Here is a 14,120-nt window from a genome sequence, read left to right as displayed (position 1 = left end):
TCCCCTTCCCCTCCAAAGTCCAGGGCCACCAGCAGAACTGACTTTATTAAAAAAAGGACAAAACAGGTCTATACATATTTACAGGCTGGGGGCCAGGCCGCTCACTTCTTGGAGAGCTTGACTTGCTTGTGCTTGGGGGGTGCCCACTTGAGGCAGACGGAGTCCACTGTGGGGAGAAGGGGTGGGAGACAGGTCTGGGACTGGGCCAGACCAGCTCACACCTGGCTGCCCTGCTCTGGGCTCAGGCCAGTTTCACCTCCTCCAGGTGAGAACAAAAGGGCAGGCTGTGCTGAGGAGGGGCAGAGAAGCCCAGGAATGAGAGGCCCGCCCCAGGCTCCATCCTGGGAGCTGGTCCGACTGGTTTGGGATCATGTGACAGTAATAAGAAGGCCTTGACTCCTAGCAGTCCATATACCAACACTCCCCTATCCCCACTGCCCACACACCCCTTTCCCGCCCCCGACACACGGCAGCCCCCCACCCACCTGTGATGGGTGGTTTCTTATACTGGGCACTTTTGAGGTGCTCCTCCACCAGCTTGGGTGTGACACAGATCACGTGCTGGCCCTTCCAGTACTTGACCATATTGAGGGACTGCAGGGTACTGATGATGTCATTCTGGGTGATGCTGGTCATCTGGCTGCAAAAAGGGATGAGAGCAAATGCCAGACTTGGTGCCCTTGTGGGATCTGGCCAGGATGGCGACAGGGTATGAGGAGGCAGGATCATGGCCCATCTCAGGACAAATCCTGCCCCCATGGTCCAGGAGGCCCCCTCACCTGAGATCCTTGATGGACAGTGTGCCCCGGAAGTCCCGCAGGATCTCCAGCAGCACCCAGGACCAGTAGCTGCGGTAGCTGAGCTTGCCCAGGTCAGACAGCGGCTTCTCAGGGGAGCCGACCGTGCTTTCCAGCTTGGAGAGCTCATAACCTGGCGGCAGTAGAAAGAGGAACTTAGAATCCAGCCTGCCCTGGCACCCCTGCCCCACAGGTCTCCCACTCCCAGACAGACCAGGAACCACTCACTGAAAGCAATGAGGAACTTCCCGTAGCCACGGCGTTGGTAGGGAGGCAGGGTCAGGATGCAGGCCACGTTGTTTCCATCCGGGGACTCCTTCTCCTGCAGGAAGCGGGTGTTCAGGGCCACTGGGGAGGCTCTGCCCCCTCTCTGTTTATGCCCACCTTCGCCCTCCCCACCCTCCCCACCCTGAGCTTCCAGACCCAGTACCTTGGAGAAGTAGCCGACAATGTGGGCCCCCTGCCGGTCCACCTCAGTCAGGATGTAAAAAACGAACGGCTCCACGTCAAAGTACAGTGTCTTATGGTCCAGGAAAAGCTTGGCCAGCAGACACAGGTTCTGACAGTAAATCTGGGGGTGAGGAGGGGGAGACATGCTCAGGGGGCAGGCACAGGTCCTACCCAGCTGGTTCCAGCGGCCAGCACCAGCCTGCAGGAAGTGGGCGCCTCACAAGGCCAGACAGATTTCACACTGGAAGGAGTCTTCAGTCAGCCTCCGACGGACAGGGAACTGGAAATCAGAGAGCAACAGCACTTCGGAGGTGCCAGCAGAGCTAGACGAAGCCCGGCTACCCCTTCTGAGCGCCAAATACGGGCTGGGTGCCTTCCATGCAGGATCTGCTTCAGTCTTCACAGACATTAACTCTGTTTCAGCTCAGGACACTGAGGCTGCGAGGCAGGAATTCAGACTGTCCTGTTCATGGCTGTGTCCCCAGCACCTAGCACGAGGCTAAGTATGAAGCTGGGTGCCTGGTAAATATCTGCTGAATGGAGGAGCCTCGAGCCCTGTCTGTCCACTTGGCCGCACTCCAGGAGGGGGACAATGGGACTGAGTTTGGCTTCACAGGACAGACTAAAGGGTTCCCTGGTTTATGACACCACAACCACTCTCTCATCCAACCCGGCAGCTGTGCGAGCTCAGCACTGCCAGGCCCATCTCATTCAGGAGGAAGCTGAAGCTCCCAGAGTGTTGTCCAGGGCCTCAAAGCTGGCAGAGTGCAGAGCTGGAAAGCATCACCACATCCAGCGGAGGCCCTTCTGCCATTCCACCCAGCCATGCTCAGGAAGGCAGAGCAGGGGCAAGGGCTGGGCTCAACCTGCATATTCTCCGAGTCCAAGGCTAATCAAGCCCCAAGAGATCACCGATAATAACAAGGCCCGTGTTTATTAAGCACTTACTAGTGCCAAGCACTGCACTGAACACTTGACATTTGCTGTCTCATTTATTCCACTAACACCACCACTAGGTAAATATTATGACTCCCGTCTTATGGACAAGGAAACAGGAACTATGTTAAGTAACTTGTCTGTGGTCAGTGAGGAAGTGACAGGGCAACGAGTCACCTTGCAGTGAGTGGAGCCACCCTGAAGCCTGCCCTCTCCGTCCTATGTTGTATGGCCCATCTGCCGGAAACCAGTACACTTGGCGAGACCCTCACAGACTGACAAGGCAAAGGCCAAGTTCTGTACAACAGCAGAGCAGGTCCCAAAGGTCCCAGCCCACCCTGCTGAAGTCATTCCGGGCCAGGAACAAGGAACTCAGCCCTTGATAACCACAGAGCTCTCTCAGCAGGAAATTTCACACAAAGCAGTCCCCTCCCAGGCAAAAGCAAACACCTTTCTTTCCAACGGAAGGAGAAAGCGCTTCTAAAAGCAGCCTCAGGCAAGACAATCTCCTCTGGGTTCCAGAACAACTCAAATTTGAACCTAACCCCACCAGCAGAAGAAACCTGGGGCCACCACAGGGCCCTGTGTTTCCTATGCACCAACCATAGGCCTAGTGTCAGGCTAGGAAGCCCCGAGAGGCCTTCTTTTTTTTTTTTTTTTTTTGAGACAGATTTTCACTCTGTCGTCCAGGCTGGAGTGCAGTGGCGCAATCTCAGCTCACTGCAACCTCTACCTCCCTGGTTCAAGCAATTTTCGTGCCTCAGCCTCCCGAGTAGCTGGGATTACAGGTGTGCACAACCACGCCAGCTAATTTTTTTGTATTTTTAGTAGAGAAGGAGTTTCGTCATGTTGCCCAGGCTGCTCTCGAACTCCTGAGCTCAGGCAATCTGCCCACCTCAGCCTCCAAAAGTGCTAGGATTACAGGTGTGAGCTACAGTGCCCGGCCCCTCAGAGGCATTCTGCCCATAGAGGCTCAGCTAAGGCTGCTCCCTCCCTCCCCTTTGGTGGCAATGAGGATCATCTGGGAGGTGCCCAGGGCCTCCCCGGCCTCCCCCAGCCCCCGGCCACCCACTCACCTTATGGTCTTTGCCATCAACTTCGTAGACAGAGATGTTGCTCTTGCGGTAGATCTCTTTCCCGGGGGGCTGCCGCCACTGGCACTGACCCTGGTGGGGGACAGGAGAACAGGCTCGCTGCCCATAGCTTCTCTGCTAGGAGGCCCCCAGCCCACCACTATGTGCTTTGGAGCAAGTCTCTGCCTCTCTGTTTCCCCCCACAACACTTCACTTGCATTGAGTAATCCTCCCAGCAGCCTTAGGAAAGCAATCCTGCTTTATAGACCAAGGCCCAGCACAGAGACGCAAACATCACACAGCGGGGTGGGGTTTTGAGTCTCCGTGGGCCTGGCTCTGGAGGGACCCATCCATGACAATGGCTTCCCTAAACCACACCTATTCGCTTCAGATTCCACACCTCTGGAAGCAGCCCACTGTGTCAGTGACGACAGCGCCCCTTCCTGACAGCCCCCAGTTTTGTCCACACTTAAGGTCCCACTGCCAGGGCCTATGTGTGCTTCCTGGGATGGGGCTGGCCTTGACAAAAGACCCGAAGGGGGTGAGTTACTGTCCCCATTCCAGAGAAGAGGAAGCTGAGGTCTGGAGTTGGCAAGGTCACCCTTCCAGCAACAGCAAAGCCAGGCCTGGAATCCAGGCCTCCTGACCCCCTAGCAGCTCTTCCCTATACTCGCCCCTCTGGGCCTGTCTCCTCCCTGGAGCTGCCAGCGCAGCCGCCCTCAGCCTCCCTGCCTGCCTCTGCCTCTCACCAGGCCCCTGCCCAGCTTGGCCCGGCCAGCCCAGCCTCACCAAGTGGAAGCGGTAGCTCTTCTCGTATTTCATGTACTTGAGGCAGTACTCGCAGAGCCAGAGCTTGGGCTGTTTCCCATAATCTTCGGGGAACGGTGAGAAATACCAGGCATCAATTTCGTAGTTCCCGATGTGGATCTTGTCCACATACTTCACCTTGGTGATCTGCAGGCAGGGTGGGAGTGGGGCACAGTGCATGGCTCAGCAGGGGCTCCTCAGCAAGGGGAGACAGGGGACCTGCAGGCAGCTTCCCAGCCCCACTTACCGCCTCGTGCTCCTTCTCCAAGGCCGCTGTGGTGGGGTCCATCTCTGCATAAGTCTGGGCCAGGAAAGAAAAGTAAGCAGAGGTGAACAGAAGTGGTAACCAGGCTGTCCCTCCCCTGCCAGCAACAGCAAAGCCAGGCCTGGAGTCCAGGCCTCCTGGAATCCAGGACCCACAAGGCTTCCCTGCTGTCTTCCAGACCTCATTTCTGGATGGCAAATAATAACCACACCAATAGCTAACCTGTCTGACTCAGTTCTGAAGCTGGCTGGTCCAGGCTCCTCTCGCATCCACCCGCCCCACCCCCGGATATCCCAGACATCCTTGATGTCCAAGTTTGGACCTTTTGCCAGATGAACAGGGTTAGGATCGGAATAGGGGCTTCGGCTGCACAACGGGGGGCAATCCAGCTCTGCCAAAGTTGTGAGACTCAAATGAAGTAACAGATATTGCCTTCCAGGCCCACCATAAGAATTGTTACCATCTCCCCGATGTGCCTGGACCCCTTTCCTGAGCACCAAACCCTGCCTGCCCATGGGACTGCCCCAGAGGTCCCTCCCATAGGGACAGCAGACTCAAGATGTGCAGAAAGGACCTCAACACTCCTCCCTGCAAACCTGTGCCTGCCGCCTCCTGGGTTGCTCATTTTACTGGGAACATCACTCTTGGTCCCAATGTCCAAGACATGTAACTAGGCTTGCCTCAGACTACTCCCTCTCCCTCAGCCTGGCCAAGTCCTAATACAGCGATGCCGACTCTACTTCTGACATCTCTGGAATTGGGTCCTCTCTGGAATTCTCCTCTCTGTCCTGCTCCAGGTAGTCATGGCCCCATCTCAGGTCTGGACAATTCACTAGGCCTCCTCAGATTCCCTGCCTCCAGCCCCAGCCTCCTCATTGCTATCAGCAGCCCCCTTTTTGCGGCCTTCATGCTTTAGGACAAACAGCTCCTTCCACCTGGAGAATGCCCTTCCTTCCCTCACTGCCAGCAGAAAACGCTTCCTCAGCCTGGCACGGAGCATGAGTCAGGTGAGTCCATGATGCTTTGTGATCTATCCTGTGTCACTGTTGTTATTGTGCTCTTTCCCATCCTTCAAGGCTTGAGATTCTTACCACCCCCTCCAGGAGGCCTGACTGGATTCTTCCCATCCAGAAAACATTCGCTCCTTCCCAAGTTCAGTGAGAAGTGGTCAACAGGGCAACACCGGCCAAGTATGCCCACCTGGGTTCCTCTATTTTTCAAGTCCTTAGAAAGCAGAGACTAAGAGTCACACCACACTCACAGCACGTCCTACTCCTAGACCAGACCCTGCAGGAGGAACCCAGTATAACCTGACAATGGAGGAGGGACCCAAGATGGCCCATGACCTACACTAGGGCAGACGAGGCCCTGCCCTGTAGCTGAGAAGGGAGGAAGGAGCCAGCACTTTACCCAGAACCCCCTCCACAAAGCACTGTGCTTATATGGCCTCATTTAATCCTTTCAGTAACCCTTACATAGAATGTTATTTCCTTTTTTTTGAGACGGAGTCTCACTCTGTCACCCAGGCTGGAGTACAGTGTCACCATCTCATCTCACTGCAACCTCCGACTCCCAGGTTCAAGCAATTCTCCTGCCTCAGCCTCCCAAGTAGCTGGGACTACAGGCACATGCCACCACATCAAGGTAATTTTTGTATTTTTAGTAGCGACAGGTTTCGCCATGTTGGCCAGGCTGGTCTCAAACTCCTGACCTCTGAGCCACTGCACCCAGCTGAATTCTTATTTCAATTCTACAGAGTAGTAAACAGGCAGGGCAAGGTGAGGTCCCTTGCCCTCAGGGACTAGTGAGCTGCCATTTATTCCAAGTGGCAAGCACGGCATAGACATTTTTTTTTTTTTTCTCACTCTGTCACCCAGGCTGCAGTGCAATGGCGAGATCTCAGCTCACGACAACCTCTGCCTCCTGGGCTTAAGTGATTCTCCTGCGTCAGCCTCCCAAGTGGCTGAGACTACATGTACCTGCTACCATGCCCGGCTAATTTATTTTGCTTTTTGAGACGAAATTTTGCTCGTTGCCCAGGCTGGAGTGCAATGGCGCAATCTTGGCTCACCACAACCTCCACCTCCTGAGTTCAAGCGATCTTCCCACCTCAGTCTCCCAAGTAGCTGGGATTACAGGCGCCCACCAGCACGCCCAGCTAATTTTTTGTATTTTTAGTAGAGATGGGGTTTCACCATGTTGGCCAGGCTGGTCTCGAACTCCTGACCTGCAGATGATCCACCCACCTTGGCCTCCCAAAATGCTGGGATTACAGGTATGAGCCATAGCCTTTTTTTTTTTTTTTGAGACGGAGCCTTGCCCCGTCGCCCAGGCTGGAGTGCAATGGCACCATCTCAGGTCACTGCAACCTCGCCTCCTGGGTTCAAGTCATTCTCCTGCCCCATACTCCCAAGTAGCTGGGATTACAGGTGTACGCCATCAAGCCCAGCTAATTTTTGTATCTTTAGTAGAGAGGGGTTTCACCACGTTGGTGATGCTGGTCTCGAACTCCTGACCTCGTGATCCGCCCACCTCGGCCTCCCAAAGTGCTGGGAATACAGGCATGAGCTACTGCACCTGGCCTGTGCCTGGCCTCTTTTTGTATTTTTAGTAGAGACGGGCTTTCACCGTATTGGCCAGACTGGTCTCGAACCCCTGACCTCAAATGATCCAATCATCTCAGCCTCCCAGAGTGCTGGGATTACAGGCATGAGCCACTGCACCCAGCCGACATTATTTCATTTTGTCCTCACAATGAGCCTTTGAAATAAGAGTGCTCATTGTCCCTGTTGTATAAGAGACAAAACTGAGGCACAAAGAGATGAGGTCACTTGCCCGAGGTCACAGAACTGGTACTCAGCAGAGTCGGGCATGGGCGCCTGGTCTGTCCAATTCTGAAGCTAACCACTGTAAAGATGAGGAAGAAAGATTTTCCTTCTCATACGTCTCTTTTTTTTTTTTTTTTGAGATGGAGTCTCTCTCTGTTGCCAGGCTGGACTGCAGTGGCGTGATCTTGGCTCACTGCAACCTCTGCCTCCCACATTCAAGTGATTCTCCTGCCTCAGCCTCCCAAGTAGCTGGGAGCCCAGCTAATTTTTGTATTTTCAGTAGAGATGGGGTTTCACCATGTTGGCCAGGCTGGCCTCAATCTCTTGACCTCGTGATCCACCCGCCTCAGCCTCCCAAAGTGCTGGGATTACAGGCGTGAGCCACCGCGCCCGGCCCCTCACACATCTCTTTAAACCACATTTCCCAATTCTTACAAAATATAGTACTCTTCTGCCAATGCAATAAAGAACTACAAAAACACTACTTTTCTTAATTGTTGCAATTTATTTAGAATTAAACATTAATTAGGCTCTGAAGAACCTTGCTGATTGTTAACTGGATGATTGTTTCATTACCTATTCTTTGATTTAATCACCACTGGCCCGTTATCCACCCTGCTGGTTGCCAGCTCAGAGGTATATCTTTGTTGAGTGCAAAACAGTTGAGGAATTAATCTTAGATCTACGCTGTCCAATAGAGTAGCCACTTGTCACATAGGGCTATTTAAAATTATACTCAGCCAAACATGGTGGCTCATGCCTGTAATCCCAGCACTTTGAGAGGCCGAGGTGGGAGGATCACTTGAGGCCAGGAGTTCCAGACCACTCTGGCCAACATAGCAAAACCCCATCTCTACTAAAAACAAAAAAAAATTAGCTGGATGTGGTGGCACATGCCTGTAATCTCAGATACTTGGGAGGCTGAAGTATGAAAATTGCTTAAGCCAGGAAGGCAGAGGTTGCAGTAACCCGAGATCTCGCCACTGTACTCCAGCCTAGGTGACAGAGTGAGACTCTTCAAAAAATGAAAATTTTGGCTGGGCACGGTGGCTCACACATGTAATTCCAGCACTTTGGGAGGCCGAGGCAGATGGATCACTTGAGGTCAGGAGTTTGAGGCCAAACATGGTGAAACCCTATCTCTACCAAAAACACAAAAATTAGCCGGGCATGGTGGTGCGTGCCTGTAGTCCCAGCTACTTGGGAGGCTGCGGCAGGAAACTCGCTTGAACCCGGGAGGCGGAGGTTGCAGTGAATTGAGATCACACACCACCGCACTCCAGCCTGATTGACAAAGCGAGACTCTGTCTCAAAAAAATAAAAATAAATAAATTTTTTTAACAAGAATTATAATGCTTTTATTTATTTATTTTTTTTGAGACAATCTTGCTTGGACACCCAGGCTGGATGGAGTACAGTGGCATGATCTCGGTTCACTGCAACCTCTACCTCCTGGGTTCAAGCAATTCTTCTGCCTCAGCCTCCTAAATAGCCGGGATTACAGGTGTATACCACCACGCCCGGCTAATTTTTGTATTTTTAGTAGAGATGGGGTTTGGCCATGTTGGCCAGGCTGGTCTCAATCCCATGACCTCAAGTGATCCACCCACCTCTGCCTCCCAAAATGTTGGGATTACAGGCATGAGCCACTGCACCCGACCATAATTTTAAGATTCTTAATTCTTAGTCACACTTGACACATTTCAAGTGCTCAACAACTACATGTGGCTAGTAGCTACTGTACTGGATAGTACAACTATAGAACATTTCCATTACAACAGGAAGTTCAATTGGGCAGTTTAGACCTTGAGGAGTTCTTCCAGTTTAGGGTATTTCAATTTTTTAAATCATACCACAGTAGAAAGTACACTTGGCACTGTAAACCTGTTGACATGTCCATATATACACACAAGTGTGTGCTAGGATCATTGGGAAGGTAAGGCTGGAACAAGAGGAATCCTGCACACTTTTATTGGGTGTGAAATAAAAGCTTCTCAAAACAATACTTACCCTTAATAAAGTGCAACACCCTGAATTTTCTATCTTATCCACTTTATTTCTTCCATTTAAAGAAATTTAAATGCTGGGCTTGCCCACTGAACTGATGTACTCAGAAGGATCAAACTGCAACGGCTGAAAGTAACAAATGTTTGGGTGTCTGGAGACTTTGACAATCTTGCTCTGGTTTGCACTCCTCATTTTAATTTTGTAAATTAAGACACTGAGACTTGGTTGGGCACAGTGGCTCACACCTGTAATCCCAGCACTTTAGGAAACTAAGGCAGGAGGATCGCTTGAGACCAGAAGTTTGAGACCAGTGTGGGCAACATAGCAGACCCCGTCTCTACAAACAAATAAAAAAATTAGCCAGGCATGGTGGCACTTGCCTATGGTCCCAGCTACTCAGGAGGCTGAGGCAGGAGGATTGCTTGAGCCCAGGAGGTTGAGGCTGAAGTGAGCCATGACTGTGCCACTGCACTCAGCCTAGACGATAGAGTAAGACCCTGTCTCAAAAAAAACAAAAAAAACAAACAAAAAAAATATGTACAACTATTATATATCAATACAAGAAAAAACCAAGGCAGGTACAGTGATGCACACCTGTAGTCCCAGCTACTTAGGAGGCTGAGGCAGGAAGAACATTTGGGCCCAGGAGTTCAAGTCCAGCCTGAGCAACACAGCAAGACTCCCATCTCTTAAGAAAAAACTAAAATCATGGCTAAGGCCTCTGGCTCTGAGGTAGCACAATCTAGCTGGTAGATCTAATTCCTGTCTGGGTCCCTACACCTATCTGCAGCTCTTCTATAAATTGGGGATAATAATGCTTACTTCACAGGCCTGCTGTGAAATGTCAGTGAGGTCATGTATTAAAACACCTAGCTTAGGCTGGGAGCAGTAGCTCACACATGTAATCCCAGCACTTTGCGAGGCCAAGGTGGGCGGATCACCTGAGGTCAGGAGTTCGAGACCAGCCTGACCAATATGGTGAAACCTTGTCTCTACTAAAAATACAAAAATTATCTGGGCGTGGTGACGGGCACCTGTAGTCCCAGCTACTCGGGAGGCTGAGACAGAACTGCTTGAACCCAGGTGGCAGAGATTGCAGTGAACCGAGATCGTGCCACTGCACTCCAGCCTGGGCGACAGAGAGACTCCATCTCAAAACAAAACAAAACAAAAAAAAGCCAGCATTTAGCTTAACACTTTGGCTCACTGGCTAACAAGTGTTTGGCATTATTATTCTAATTCCAGCCCACCGTTTTACTGCCTGTGTGACCTTGGGCATGTTACTTAATCTCTCTGAGCCTGCTTCCTCACCTACCAAAAAGTAACTATTCCTGAGTGTTGAACTGTTGGGAAGAATGAGGAGCTTATACACAAACAGGACTTGGCAGGGTGCCTGGCTATAGCAACTGCCCAATAACATTCTCGTCTTCCCACTAAACTTCAAGTCATTTTTCTACTAAGACACAGCCACTAGGAGACAAAAGAGGCTACTGGTGCAGGAGGCCTGAGTTCTAGTCCCAGCTGTGCCATTTCCTTGCTGTGAGACTGCAGCGAAGCCCTTACCCTCTAAGCCTGTTTCCTTAGCTATGAAAAATAAGTAAGAGGAAGTAGGTAAAGTCCCTGACACACTGCAGGAGCTTAAGAAATGGGATTTGCTATGGTTTTGGCACTGGGGCCCGAGAGACCCAAGGGAGCTGGCAGAGATAGCTAGGCCTCCCGGGCCTATGGATGGGAAGGGATCCGGACCTTCTGCACATGGTTGATCTCATCATGCTTGCGCTTTTGGTTGCGAGTGATCTTGCGCTCAGGCTGCTCTGCGAGCTCACTCAGGTACTTCTCTGAGTTCTTTTGCACAGCATCCTTCACTGTCTTGGTCAGCGCCAGCCGGTTCTTGTCTACCCACTCGTCCAGCCGCCGGTTAACTGTAAGGATGGGCCATGAGAGTGCTGCCAGGGCACCCAACTCCCCGCACCCAGGCCCAGATGCACCAAGCCACTCACAGCCCACATAGTGTACATAGAATTCCTCTCGGCCCTCCTGGTCGTTCACTCGAGACTGGATCACTTCAGCAGAATCTGTGATGGAAAAAGGCTAGGGTTATCAGGAAGGTAAGACTGGAACAAAAGGAATCCTGCACACTGAGGAGCAGTTTCCAGAATCCAGGGCCACGCATCAGCTAACCTCACTAGTTCACCTCTGCCATTCTACTCAATCACTGCCACAACTGTGAGGTGGACCAGGTTGGGGCTGTTATTACTATTTTATGAATGAGAAAATAACTGGGGCTGCGTGCGGTGGCTCACGCCTAGAATCCCAGCACTTTGGGAGGCCGAGGCGGGCAGATCACCTGAGGTCGGGAGTTTGAGACCAGCCTGACCAACATGGAGAAACTCCGTCTCCACTGAAAATACAAAATTAGTTGGGCGTGGCAGCGCACATCGGTAATCCCAGCTACTGGGGAGGCTGAGGCAGGAGAATCACTTGAACCCGGGAGGCGGAGGTTGCAGTGACCCGAGATCACGCCATTGCACTCCAGCCTGGGCAACAAGAGTGAAACTCTGCCTCAAAAAAAACCTGTAATCCCAGTAGTTTCGGAGGCCGAGATGGAAAGATCACTTGAGGCCAGGAGCTGGAGACCAGCCTGGTCAACATGGCAAAACTCCATCTCTACTAAAAATACAAAAAAAAAAAAAAAGAGTCAGGTATGGTGGCACACACCTGTAATCCCAGCTACTCGGGAGGCTGAGGCAGGAGAATTGCTTGAACCTGGGAGGCACAGGTTGCAGTGAGCCGGGATTATACCACTGCACTGTGGCCTGGGTGACAAGAGCAAGACTCTGTCTCAAAAAGAAAAAAAGAACCCCAAAAAACAAAACAAAACAAAACTGAGGCTTACCCAGGGTCACAGATTTGAAGTGATAAGAGCTGATACTTAACTGAATTTAAGTCTGACTCTAAATTCAATGCTTATTTTACCATATACCCTCAGTTGCTCATTTGTTCAGGGATCATGAGTGCTGACTCTGGATTAAGATAGCCTACATTAATATATAATTCCAGGTCTGGGCACCATGGCTCATGCCTGTAATCCCAACACTTTGGGAGGCCAAGGTGGGTGAATCACGAGGTCAAGAGGTCAAGACCATCTTGGCCGACATGGTGAAACTTCGTCTCCACTAAAAATACAAAAATCAGCTGGGCGTGGCACCGCACACCTGTAGTCCCAGCTACTCAGGAGGCTGAGGCAGAAGAATGGCTTGAACCCGGGAGGCAGAGATTGCAGTGAGCCAAGATGGTGCCACTGCACTCCAGCCTGGCAACAGAGTGCGATTCCGTCTCAAACAAACAAAACAAAACAAACAAACAAAATATATAAAATTGCAGCTCCCGACTTCCTAGCTATGTGTAACTGAGCCAGTTATTCCATCTTTCTGAGCCTCAGTCTCTTCATCTGTGAAAAGGGATAACAGCTGGGCACAGTGGCTCATGCCAGTAATCCCAACACTCTGAGAAGTTGAGGTGGGAGGATCACTTGAGCCTAGAAGGTCTAGGCTTCAGTGAGCTGTCACAGCGCCATGGCACTCCCACCTGGGTGACAGAGCAAGATCCTGTCCCCCCCCCAAAAAAAAAAGAGATAATAGTGCCAACCTTAGAAGGTGAGTTAATGCCTCCAAAATTTTTAGCAGAGCACCTGACAATTAGCAGAGCATTCAATAAGTGAGTAAGGCAACCACTATGTGTCTGGCCCTATGCTGCGTTGTTGCTGGGTACAGAGGACACAGTGATGAATCACAAGAAGTCCTGCCCTCCAGAAGTTCCCAGTATGATGGAGGAACACAGAGAGAGAAAATTACAACATAATGTTACAAAAACTATGACTGAGGTACGAAAAAAATGTTGCAGGAACACAGAGAAGGGAACCACTCACTTCGCCTGAAGGGGAATCAAGGATGACATCACAAAGGATATGAAGTTAAGAGGATGAGTAGGAGCTAGGCAGGCGAACAAGGAGAAAGGGAAGAAAACGCATTCCAAGCAGAGGGCACAGGTGGTAAAGGGCGTGTGGTCTTCAGAGGACAGTGTGTTCTGGCCTGGCAATGCCCTTTGCTAGGGTTGGCTACAAACTGGAGAGGTCACAAAAATGAATGCCACTCTAAGGAGTTTGGGGTTAATTTTGAAAATGAGAGAAGGCAGCAGAACATTAGGAAAGGGAAGCCTGTTGTTTCTGGAAGGTGGCTGCCAGGGACAGATGGAAAGAGAAGACGCAGAGACAAGAGACGGGTGAAGAAGCAGCGTTAGCAAGAAAAATGAATGAAGCCTAAGACTGGACAAAGAAGTGGAATGGGAACAATCCTGGTCAAGGCCTGAGTGGTGGGTTTGTAGGTGTCGCTCCACATCATCAAAGGTCGACAGCCTCCCACAACCCGGCTGGTTTCTCAGCGCCTGGATCGCGGCGTTCTTTCCTCAAACCCCGCCCCTCCTCCTCTCCACTCCCAGCCCCCGGATCTCGCCCTCACGGAGAGCCCGTCCTCTGGCCCCGCCCCGCCCCCTGGCCCTGAGCTCCGCCCAGCCCCCGGCCCTGGGCCCCGCCCTCACGCCAGGTGCTATCCGGCCGCCGGCACAGGTACGTTTCTCCGATCTCCACCGTGACTTCCGGCTCGCCGCGCGCCGGGGTCGGCGGAGAGACGCGGCCCGGGGATGGGGCGGTCCCCTCGGCGGCCGCATTCTCCCCGGGCCCTGGCTCGCCCTCCCCCGCGACCCCTGAAGTCGCCGCTGCAACCGCCGCAGCAGCTCCCTGTGCCGCCATTGCGGGAGGGAAAGTGACGCCAGAGTCGGACGCCACGCAGCTCTTCTGCGTCCGGGTCAGCAGTGCGTGGGGCGGGCTCCTCAAGGTTTGAGGGTGGGGTCTGTGACGTAGCAGTAGCCGATTGGCTTCTGCGGCCGTCCCTCGCGGCCC

General features: G+C 52.1%; 1 protein-coding gene across 2 annotated transcripts; it reads right to left on the bottom strand.

Moving 5' to 3' along the window:
• Nucleotides 1–26: 26 nt before the first annotated feature.
• KAT8 (lysine acetyltransferase 8) lies at nucleotides 27–13,988 on the bottom strand. 2 transcript variants are annotated; one of them, XM_015126002.3, is made up of 11 exons: nucleotides 13,760–13,988; nucleotides 11,164–11,238; nucleotides 10,910–11,085; nucleotides 4,311–4,364; nucleotides 4,046–4,210; nucleotides 3,260–3,349; nucleotides 1,228–1,368; nucleotides 1,026–1,119; nucleotides 780–930; nucleotides 486–640; nucleotides 27–166 (listed from the first exon to the last, which is right to left on the bottom strand). In XM_015126002.3, the coding sequence occupies exons 1-11, from the start codon at nucleotides 13,968–13,970 to the stop codon at nucleotides 102–104; spliced, it is 1,377 nt and encodes a 458-aa protein (XP_014981488.1). In that variant the 5' UTR covers nucleotides 13,971–13,988; the 3' UTR covers nucleotides 27–101. The 2 variants fall into 2 exon arrangements, with proteins under 2 accessions (XP_014981488.1, XP_014981487.2); XM_015126001.3 differs by lacking the exon at nucleotides 27–166 and having other exon boundaries at nucleotides 266–640.
• Nucleotides 13,989–14,120: the final 132 nt, after the last annotated feature.

This window comes from Macaca mulatta, chromosome 20 (genome assembly GCF_049350105.2).
Source record: "Macaca mulatta isolate MMU2019108-1 chromosome 20, T2T-MMU8v2.0, whole genome shotgun sequence".
NCBI classification, from domain to species: domain Eukaryota; kingdom Metazoa; phylum Chordata; class Mammalia; order Primates; family Cercopithecidae; genus Macaca; species Macaca mulatta.
The sequence above is the reverse complement of the archived record's forward strand: the minus strand, read 5'-3'. Positions and strand labels throughout refer to the sequence as shown.